Source organism: Nymphalis io, chromosome 20 (assembly GCF_905147045.1).
Source record: "Nymphalis io chromosome 20, ilAglIoxx1.1, whole genome shotgun sequence".
Taxonomy (NCBI): Eukaryota; Metazoa; Arthropoda; class Insecta; order Lepidoptera; family Nymphalidae; genus Nymphalis; species Nymphalis io.
Genome location: NC_065907.1, coordinates 394941 through 406209, shown reverse-complemented (window position 1 = coordinate 406209; position 11269 = coordinate 394941). Strand labels below are relative to the sequence as shown.

The window sequence follows — 11269 nt, the reverse complement described above, 5'->3', positions numbered from 1 at the left end:
TTTTACATTACATTTTCCATGAAGCCCTGGTGTTTTTGTTTATTAATGATTCAATAGAAAAAAAATATTATTTTTAATGTGCGATATAAATATAGCTACCTACTCCCGTCTAAGTCTAGTGTGGGTCTTACGACGTAGACACGAAGAATCTAGAAAAACCTAGAACACTTTTAGTCCATTTGTCCTCAATCACACTTGAACACGATTGACTTTATACAATTTAGGTTTTTGTTATATTATAATGGATATGCATATACGGTACTAAGGTTCGATTTAATTACGAAACTTGTTATAATAATGTAAAAAATATTGGTATATATTTATTTAGCTATATATAAAGATGTAAATATATTGTGTATGTTTAATAGATGTCAAAATATCAAATGCACTTAATTTTTTTAAGTGATATGATACGCATTTATAATTTATTATTGAAGTGAAACTTTGGGTGCGAAGCTGGTTGTGTGCAACGTTTCTATACGTAACGAATGTAACGTTTCTAATGCAAAAAGTTTCACTTCTATCACGTGTATTGAAATACACGCGCTTTAACTTATTTTTTGAGTAATAAAAGTAATCTATGTATTTTATAAAATGTAATTATTTTCGCTAATAAATTATATTAAGACGGCGTTTGTTTTTTTTTCTATGAAATGCACAAACCATGAAATCAAATATCACGTATTTTTACTGATTATTTTAAATTCCTACACGTCATTAATGTATTCAAATATATTATACCCAATTAACGTATGAAAAGACGTTTGAGACGGTTTTGGAGCTTATTCCACTCATGCATATGAATGCAAATGTGGCAGAATTTCAGTGAAATTAGACACAAGCATTTTCACGAGTTTCTTTCACCGTTCAGCACGAAATGAATTATAAACACAAATTAAATATATATAAGGAATACTTCCAGTTATATCGTAAATTTTGTCGAATAATGCATTATATACTTTTTGTAAATTCGCACTTACAACGAAAGTAAAATAATATTATAGGAAAAATAGCAAAATGCGTGCAAGTTATAACACTATATATAACACACTACACTTAACCTGAATCGAAATTCAGTTCAGTTCAATTCAGAAAAATTCAAAAATTTGTTAACTAAAAAAATACATTAAAAATAATATTAACGTATATTTACTTTTTAGCGTTTAGCTAGACAGCACAGGCCACATTCTCTAAATTTAAACCAAATTCTAATCATCTAACCGATTGATTTTAAAACGTAAACTTCTTTTTAGACTTATGTATTTTTAGGAAACAGAAGTGGATTTTAAAAAATAACGGAAATGACAAGTTAAATAAAAAAACAAAGGAAATAAATTAGTAACGGGAAATGACTGTTTAACATTAAAAGAGAAACGTACCACTACGACACAGCTTAGGCGGGTGAAAGTAGAGTTCCGATCTTCAGGGGCAAAAAGAGGCCAATTATAGCGAGGAGGGTTCTTTTATATATATAATTTTTTTTTTGTGATTGGTGGATGGTTTTAGTATATAATTAAGTTATTAAGCATTTTAGTAACATTTATCGATAATTTATGAAAATATCAGTATACATATTTTTTATTTCACGTTCAGGAATAACGAATCAGATTAAATCCTTTAATATCTTTATATGTATTAGGATATCCAACAGATAATAAAATGATATGAGATTAAATGGTTTATTAATTTTTTTTTTTTCATGAGAATAATAATTCTAGCTAATTAATTTCGATCATGAATCACGTTATCTCAAGTAGTCATTGATAGTAAGTACTACAGTGGGGTCTAAATTGAAAACGAGTACTATTGATAATACTATAAAAGCTCTGAAATTAGTAATGAATGAATCAAATTAAACTTGCATTATTCACAGCAGTTTCAACTCAATAAAATTTCAAAATGAAAATATTGTTTTTATGTGCGTTTGTTGTTTTTATTAACTTTAAAATAACGCATGGAAGACCTCGTGCGGGCGGTAAGACCTAATAAATCTTGTAAATACATGTTCCATCTAACAAATACGCCGTATTTGTTAGATGGAAAAGATAGGAGATCCAAGGCTGCTTTATACAAGAGCTTCATTTTCCATTTAGTAATAGCACAGATGAGCCCTGCCCCACTAACACGCGTGCAAAAACTAGTTCATCATTTATGCATTTCAGATACCAATCGTTGTGTTAACATGTGGGATGAAGGCTGTATCAACGGACAACTGCCTGGATCAGGTATATAATATCATTATTAACTTGGTGGTAGGGCTCTAGCTCATCTTGTTTGAACCACCCAGTGATCAGATGAAATTACCGCCAAAAACCGCCGTTTGCAGGGTGAGGGGACCAGTGTAACTTCAGGCATATGGGACATAACATTTTAATTCCTAAGCGTGGTGGCACATTCACGATGTAAAAGCTGATTAGTGTTAATTAAAATAATTGTTATTTCTCAAATGCGATAAGTTCGCTAATATTCGACCTGGCTTGTTACGGCAGTTCCAGCAGATTTATCAAACATTGTATCGAGCTGACGTTGAGAAGATGAAAGAAACTGTCGGCATAAGCGTTGCTTTTATACTGTCTGAACTTCATTATATACAAACGTTGGTCCTGACCGGAATGTATTAAAACTAAGGTATATCTACAATATAAGTGTATTTACTCAGGTCGCGATGACGATTACATAAACGGTGGTTTCAACCCCGGTAAACGGTGTATCAACATGTGGGATGAAGGGTGCACGAACGGACAACTACCCGGTTCAGGTTAGTCACAAAATTTAACATTAAGCTTCAGTTTTCAATAGGAAGCTTCCTTGGATGACATGGCAGGCTTGACGGAGACGGACTCGTAGTTAAAAAGAACCACCCATAAATATTGGCACTGTATAAAATAATAAATTATGATGGTATACCGTCAATGAAAATATGCTGAGGCATCCTCAGCGGTTGCGTCAGATCTGCGTTAGATACCCTAATAATTCTCCATAGTGCACCACTTTAAATTAATTTTCTAGTCCGATTTTTTAATGTAGTTTTGACTTTGGTATTAGGTCGCGATGATGACTACATAAATGGTGGCTTCAATCCTGGAAAACGATGCATTGGAATAGGGTGCGATAATGGCTGGCTGGAAAGTACAGGTATTTTAAATAATAATTAGTACTTACGATCCCAATAAATTGCTGGACAATGTTAAGTATTTTATAAAGTTGATATTAAACAGTCTTCTGTGACTAGTCGAATTGAATTTAATTTTTTTTAATACTTACACATATATATATATTTTAAAATCAATATTTTACTAAATTATATAAATATTCTTACATTTAATTTACTTTTTAGGAAACAGCAATGGACATCGCAACAATCGATTTGATGGTCTCAGAATTACTAACGAATTACTGGCAAGACTGTACAAAAATAGGCAACACTAATTGCCTATCTGGTCGATGTTACAAAATTATATCAAATTTTTTCATCAGACTTTAATTTAAATGTTGACTTTATTGTTTGTTGCATTGTGCTATTCTTATACTTCTATTATTTGTATTATTTTTAATTAAATATGCATCTACTTCTGTTTTATAACTGGAATTTTTCCACTGTAATATAATCGAAATAAAAAAAAATTGGCCAATTACAAGTTTTGTTTACAATTTGTCGACGCAATAGATAATTTGTATTTTACATACTCTGATATGTATTATATACATAAAATAATCAGGCGATACGTTTTTTTATTCATAATACATTAAATTATTTTTGTCATATATCGACCAGCAATAGATCCTACTAGTTCTACCCAAGTTGAAAATACCCAAATTCATAATTAATCGTAAGTGCGACAACGGCTTAGTCAAAATTAAACGAAGTATATTTGTAAAGCTTTATTAAATAAAACTGTGCATTTGCACAATTGACTATTATAAACAAGTTACAAAAATATCTTCTCATCAAAATTTTGATATAATTACAATTCAAATATTAATTATAAAAACAATCTACTCCAATAATTAATTATTATGTACTTTATATACAATCACACAATATTTATTCCTTAGCGCTTAATTAATAATTATAATCAATGAGCGACAATCAAAGGCAATTTCAATAGCTTAAATTGCTTGGCAAGTACAACATTATAAGGCTGTTTGATATAATTTAATAAATATATTAGTCAATTTCAAGACAATTTGACAACAACAATTGCAACTATAAAAAATATCCTAGAATGGAATACCTTAGAATGGTAAAAAATACCTTAAATATACATTTATTAAATCAAATACTCAAGGTTCTTTTGAGAGTTGGATATTATTGAAAAATGAATAAGTATATAGAAACAAACATAGGAGTCACAAACTATAAATAATTTCACCAATTATGTGAAAACATTAAGGTTAAAACTAGGGATGGACCGAATTTGTTGTATTAATGGTTTTTGTCATACCCTGCTGGTCGACTGGTCAGCTTTTCTTCGGTAAAAAGCAGAACATTCTGCAATCAAACTTGCATTCAAAAAGTTAGCTCTGTGTTTATCTATAATTTACATTTGAAAAGTTACACTGCATTGTTTAACTAATCACCTGATAAACAAAGTTCATAAATATGGCTGTAAATATTTATTATTATTCTTCCCCATAATGCTTATTAAAAAATAAAAAATTGAAAAATGAAGAGGTTATTGATATTTGTATTGATAAAATCATAATAATATAAAGACCAAAAAGAAGTTTTTTTTTTATTACAAAATACCAATTTTTGTTTTATCTAAAACAAAACTTTATCTAAAATAAAAATTAAAATTTTTTTCTATTTAATTAATTCTTTGAAAAGTATTATTAATATATTTAAAATAACTACATTTTGTCATATTTTCTAAGACAATTTCTTTTACATTTTCAACGATTCTATTAAGTAAAACAACATATTCGGCCCATCTCTAGTCAAAATAACTGATATTTACCCAATTAAAGAAAATAACTAAACTAAATTTAATTTTAATGATCCTCTGTATATATGAATGTCATGTTCTAATTAAATTGTACATATCTTGATCAGTCATGGTTGTTTGAACTTACAGGATATCATAAGGTATTTAACAGTAGTATTAGGTACACAGCAACAACCAGAGCACAGTCCTAAATTAAGCTCAACATATATTGAAATAAATGGGCACTATAACAATCTCAAACTAAGCACAATAAAGACCACAAATTTACATTTACAAATAATTCAATTTGTTTTACCTTATATATTACATCTATATAAAGTTTTTTTTACATAATCTGTCATGGACGTAATATATTTAAGTTTAATATATACTTCTTTTTTTTTCTTATTTTTAATTGACCAATGATATGTCAAGCATAACAAAATAAGTATTCACTTTTTTTTCATATTCATTATCACTTAATTTACTTAAATGTCACAGACATTTATTTATTTCTCTAATTATAACATAATATTTTAGATTGTTTCATGATAAACAATTATTATAATGCAACAAGAAATTGTGTTGGTGCTATCGGCAAGGTTGCAAAAGAAGGACAAAATTCAACTATCTGTAATATCAAGACTCAAATATTAATTTTTAAGCATGTTATAATTTATAATAAATTTTAAATTAGCAGAACCTTCTTTATTGTTTTGATATAAAAGTTAAAAAAGTTGGCACCTTGTAAATTTTGTTATAAAATGTAGATATAGTTACTCATACTCTATATTATTATACATATTATACATACTCTATATTAGCTGGACATACATCTACTTGCAATTTATACTTTTTGCACAAAAACTATCACAGTAACACATCTTGACCAAGATGATTTTATACAAATTGACTCCCTAATTTTTATGGCATGTATTTTTAAACAGTGAATTTATATATAATAACTTTATAATTATATAGAATACCAAAATATATAATGTAGTTAATCAAAATATATACAAAACTAAATTAAACTAGAGATCTTGTTTATAATTTTATATTTAAGTACCTACAACTAAAACTAACTTAACTTCAAATATAAATTAATTCAAGAAATTTTAGGCAGCCATTAATTTACCATAAAGGTAGGCTACCTAAATATGAAAACAAAATATGCTTTTACTTACAAATGAAAATTTTCAGTTACCATGTCCATGCCAATGGTCCTGGCTAAACTGTGGCAGCTCCAGTGGCAGTTTATTGTACATTGTACTGGCATTATGGGCAGGATTTGGCATAGGTGCTTTTTGAACATTAGTCTGCCTGAATTTTGTTGAGTATTTATAAAAGTCTGACATCTCAAATGGTTTAGTTTCTTCTCTGTATGGTATACATTTACCTTGTTCAATAACTGTCATATTTTTAGGCGATTCAAGTGATACAGCACTTGGCGATAATACAGGGGGACTATGTGGTACATGGTTTGGACTCTGCATAGCCGAGTGACGACCTGATGAAATCATTATTTCGTAAGTTTGAGAATTACCTATACTCGGAGTGCGTTTCAAGCTTGCACTTTTCTTTAATACAGGCACCTCACTTTTTGTCGGGGAGTCTAGTGATGTCTCATACCAATGTTTTTCTTTCACTTTCATATCTTGGGATAGAGGTGAAAATTTATTCATGCTAACAGAATCAAAATTACTTTGTGAATATCCCGACATTTGGCTCACGGGGCTTAAGGCATCTGGATAATGCCGTCTATCATCAATTATATAATCATCAGTAGATACTTGCAGCTGCAATTGAAGGGGATTTCTTACCATATTACGTTCACGGAGAGGTAGAGTGTTCGGAACAGGTATAGTTCTTTCTATTGGATTCTGTCGTCTTTCTGTTGGTTGATCTTGTATGTCAGGTTGTGATCTATGTTGATAAACCGGTGCAGGTGGTCGGTATACATCAGTCATGTTTTCTAAGTGATGATTATAATCACTGTGTGATGTGAGGTGGTATGTCTGAGTGCGTTGTAAAGTATTTCTTCGAACACCATCTGTTCTCCTTTTGGATTGCATTTGCATTTGGTGGTGGTGATTTAAAACTCCAAGATGTTGATTCTGTGATTTTAAATGTGATGCATATTGATACAGGAGTGGAGTATTGCGCATTCCATTGTGTGCAGGCATAGGGTGTGGCGCAACAGAGCCGTGAGTATAATTAGTTGTTATATCAGGGTGACTGGAGCTGAAATGAGTCTCTCTCAAGCGTGACACATTATTTGCTTCTGCTGAATTATTATAATAGATCTTATTTGTGTATTCAGTTGTTAAAGTATGATGGCGGTATACAGGACCTTGTTGAAGTTCATTGTGCAGATTATCATGAGGAACAGATTCGTGACGGCCAGCCAAAGCAGGATAAGTATGAGATGTGTGTATAGAAAATGTTTCCGGATTTCGTTCTTGGGGTGGCGATGGAAAAAAGTTTGAGCAACTGGTCTCAGGCCTGCGGACATGCCTAGAATGAGCACTTTTTGATGAAATACCTGATATCGAAGGTGTAGACAGTCTGTGGGTAAGATTCTTTCGCAAATTTGGATCGGAATCATGTATGCGGTCAGACACAGCTCTAAGACGTCTCGAAGAGTTATCGGAGCCGTCTTGAACGTCCGTCCCATCCGTGGACCTATCGACGCTACGTACACTACCTAATCGTTCCCTTTGTGGAACTTCTGGGCTTAGAGGTACTTCTAAGGGCATAACACCCGTCAACTGTACTTCTTGCACACATAACTTATATAGCTCTTCATTTTTGGTTGCTAACATTAGCTCCAATTCTTTTTTTCGAGCTTGTAGTTTTAACAGTTTGTCCTGCTTATCGGAATGTAAATCGCTACCCATTGTGCTCGTACCCATATTCAAACGATTAAGAACCAAAAAAAAACATAAGTTCGTTAAATCAAGCGATAAATCATAGAAGAAATTTCAAAGAATATAACTTAAAGTAAAATAAACAAAGAAAATTATTAAAAAGTTCAACACTGACACATTCACAAGCTTAGGCCCGCACCCATGTTTCTATTAAAAGATGCGTTCAAATTCAAATTTCTTAGTTTAACACATGAAAAATTAAATTGAAATAGTACACTATAATAAGTAAGAATATTACACTATATTTAATAAAATAGGTTATTGTAAATCAATAAGTTTTTATTAATATTTTTTTAAATGTAATTTTATTTACAACACTAACCAATCAAAATATTTTTTATTAATTACAATTTATTAAAACAAAAACCAATAAGCCAAAGAATATGAATTCACGTAAATTTGATATTATTTTACAGCAAGAATTAAAATAAATTATATTACAATAATTAAAATACAATTCAAATTATACTATAAAAAAAGACTTAAAAATATATTATTGTGCTGAACATAGTATCTGAACGCTAAATGGCTAAACGTCAAAAGTCGTCTTATCATTATCACATTCACATTGAGTGTCAACTTTAGCTCAAGGTCTTATCACGGCCGATTCAAGTGGTCATGTTCAGTTAGTCGTTATTATAGAAAATAGTCGTTATTATAAAAAATAATTATTAAAATGGCTGGCGTTTATAGAGCTGTTATAAAAGTTGCTGATAAATTTGTACCATCGAAATTGCGTCCTCTATGGGAACATGAAGCTGGTAAGTTTCATTAATTATTTAATTTGATTAGAAAAACTATTACGCAAGTGACTTTTAAATCAATTTAATAGCGTTGTTTCCTCTTAGGTCCAAAAACTATTTTCTTCTGGGCCCCAGCATTTAAATGGGTAAGTAATCGATTTTCAAGGTCAGCCCATTACCGTGGTCCCATTCCATTCTATTGAGATAATAAAATAGAAAACGTGAATGCTTTTAATTTAAAGCAAAAATCGTAAAATGAACAATTTTATTAACGATATTATAAGCATGAATCTCGCATTTTCATAATAAATAGAATGTTATTATAGTTTCACCAAAAAAAATGTGGTGACAACATATATTTATATATTATAACGGTTTTGGAAAAGTCTCACTTCATTTTACACGTGAATGTCTCATTATTTATATTTAAACTTTTTATGCTTTGATTGAATGTTAAAAATCTTACATTAATGCTTTTAATTGGTATGCCACAGATGTATGACCGAAAGAGATAGCAATATATGTTTGCTATTTCTTTGTTATATGGGATCTATACAACAAGAGAGGATAAATAATTCATTTAGACCTGTTAAATTAGTTGAAAGATTTTTTAAATAATAAATTACATAGAAAAAAAATGTTAATTAATGAACACTGAATAAACTAGTTTGTTAATCATGCTTCACATTTCATGTCTGCGATTTGAATGTTACATCATAATATCATTTCAGGGCTTGGTGATGGCTGGGTTGGGTGACTTGAATCGGCCCGTGGAATCTTTGTCCTTACCACAATCTGTGTCACTTGCGGCAACGGGTCTCATCTGGTCTCGTTATTCTCTTGTCATTTTACCAAAGAACTACAGTCTTTTCGCTGTTAATGTTTTTGTCGCTATAACAAACTTGTATCAAATAGGCAGAGCTATAAAACATCAACAAAATCTTAAAAAGAAAGAATAGGTAACAATGATAATTAGATTTCACTGTAGTACCTCTTCAAGAATGACATTTATAGTTAGCGTAACTAGAAAATTAGAGAGATAATCTCACTGGGTAATTAAGTGTTATTTATTTTTATAGTTTATACAATGGGTTTATACATGTAAAATCTGAAGCTGGGTATCATAATTTTTTTGTATTATTATTTATTGTAGTAGTATTGGCGTTATAAATTATGTAACTTTTATTTTCAAAATAATATTATTGTTCATTGACTGTGTAAGTAAATAATTAAAAGATATGCGTATTCAACTGTGATAAATAAAAATACGTGTAATATATTTTAGACAACAAGACGCCATTTATTCGGCGACTAGATGAACAAACTAACAAAGTACCTTGAATTAGATTGTAATAAATATGAAGTTTCCATATTTTTTTTTTCTTTAGCTTTCCCGCGATTTGGTACTGCCTATGACGTCACACTTTAAATCCAATTGCAACTGTCCCTTTTTTTAAATATTAAACAATAACCAAAATAGTTATTTTTTAAATATTTTAGTGACGTCTGACAACTGAAGATGTTGCATCTATTTAAAAAGATAAATAAAAAAAAAATAGTTATGAAAACCAATTTCTAAGGCTGTAATCTCATAATTACTAAGTTATTGGAAACTTTGTAATTAATACAATAAGATTGCACAAATATAATTGTCAGTTTCTTTCAAATCTGCCAATATGGCAATATAATATTTGTGATAAAATTCGATTTTGGCTGATATTCTTAACGATTTAATCGTTTAAAAAAAGAATTTCAGCGTGAATACCGTTTTTTATGGAAAAAATATTGTTACATTAAATTATCGTTTCAGAAAAATTTATCGACTATTTTTGTAATGGCCTTTTATCTATTAGAAAAATATATTTTTACATTTCATGCATTTCTTTTTTTTTTCCATTGTACGTTTTTTCTTTTCAATAATAAAAAAAAATATATTTCATAATATGTAAAAATTGGGATTTGGGCTTGCTTGCAATTATAATTGGGATTTCCTTCAAAATACATGCACTGTAAGTTTTCTGTGTTTGTCCCTGTAAGCTGTATTCATACATCTTGCAACACATTATACATAATGTTTGGTAACTGAATATTACATAAAGAAATTGCTTTAAAAACGTATGTATAAAGTTCTCAAGTAACTACAATTTTGCGTTGTGTGCAGTTACGCAAGTGATGCTGCTTAAATCATTTGTCAAAGATGCAGAGGCCTATTTAATAATGTTCTCGCAAATATAGAATGTGTAGAGTTAAAATTCTGGAAAATATGTTTGTCTTCATTTGTCTCTATTCTTTGAATAAATTTATATTAACCCGAAAAGAATTTTTCGTAGTAGTGGAATTTGCAAAGTAAGTCGGAGAAGAAACGGTCGAACGAAAACGTTTCTTACGAACGCTTAACGATGAGAGATATATGATTGTGTTCTAGAGAAAAGTTGTAGATCTTGATAATACCTACAAAAAAGTCAGCGACAGCATATGTCTAACTTTTATATTTAAGTCACAAAAAGTAGTTTTTTATGTAAAAAAAAATAATTGAAATCGTTTGGTCATGTTCTCGTTGGTCATATTATCAACAATTATGAATTCTTACCAAAATAAATAAACTTATCGTCTCAAGTGTTTAATATAAAATACATCTTTTTTACTGCATATAATTTGGACCAATGGT

At 29.8% G+C, this 11269-nt stretch overlaps 3 protein-coding genes across 3 annotated transcripts; 2 read left to right on the top strand and 1 right to left on the bottom strand.

Moving 5' to 3' along the window:
• Positions 1–2104: 2104 nt before the first annotated feature.
• LOC126776595 (uncharacterized) lies at positions 2105–3429 on the top strand. Its single transcript, XM_050499240.1, has 4 exons — positions 2105–2225; positions 2660–2758; positions 3046–3135; positions 3338–3429. The coding sequence occupies exons 1-4, from the start codon at positions 2105–2107 to the stop codon at positions 3427–3429; spliced, it is 402 nt and encodes a 133-aa protein (XP_050355197.1).
• A 449-nt stretch (positions 3430–3878) lies between these two features.
• Positions 3879–7991, bottom strand: LOC126776554 (uncharacterized). The gene has a single exon (XM_050499154.1). It carries the CDS (start codon positions 7841–7843, stop codon positions 6128–6130), a length of 1716 nt encoding a protein of 571 aa, XP_050355111.1. The 5' UTR covers positions 7844–7991; the 3' UTR covers positions 3879–6127.
• Positions 7992–8413: 422 nt separating this feature from the next.
• On the top strand, positions 8414–10476 carry LOC126776545 (mitochondrial pyruvate carrier 2-like). The gene is made up of 3 exons (XM_050499142.1): positions 8414–8619; positions 8707–8747; positions 9333–10476. The coding sequence occupies exons 1-3, from the start codon at positions 8535–8537 to the stop codon at positions 9558–9560; spliced, it is 354 nt and encodes a 117-aa protein (XP_050355099.1). The 5' UTR covers positions 8414–8534; the 3' UTR covers positions 9561–10476.
• The last annotated feature ends 793 nt before the right edge of the window (positions 10477–11269 follow it).

Excerpts from the sequence above, each read along its gene's own strand:
- LOC126776595 (XM_050499240.1), top strand. The coding sequence starts at position 2,105 with ATGAGCCCTGCCCCACTAACACGCGTGCAAAAACTAGTTCATCATTTA. Across the intron at positions 2,226-2,659 it reads CGGACAACTGCCTGGATCAG|GTCGCGATGACGATTACATA; the intron begins GTATATAATATC and ends GTATTTACTCAG. Across the intron at positions 3,136-3,337 it reads TGGCTGGCTGGAAAGTACAG|GAAACAGCAATGGACATCGC; the intron begins GTATTTTAAATA and ends TTTACTTTTTAG.
- LOC126776554 (XM_050499154.1), bottom strand. The coding sequence starts at position 7,843 with ATGGGTACGAGCACAATGGGTAGCGATTTACATTCCGATAAGCAGGAC.
- LOC126776545 (XM_050499142.1), top strand. The coding sequence starts at position 8,535 with ATGGCTGGCGTTTATAGAGCTGTTATAAAAGTTGCTGATAAATTTGTA. Across the intron at positions 8,620-8,706 it reads TCTATGGGAACATGAAGCTG|GTCCAAAAACTATTTTCTTC; the intron begins GTAAGTTTCATT and ends GTTTCCTCTTAG. Across the intron at positions 8,748-9,332 it reads GGGCCCCAGCATTTAAATGG|GGCTTGGTGATGGCTGGGTT; the intron begins GTAAGTAATCGA and ends ATATCATTTCAG.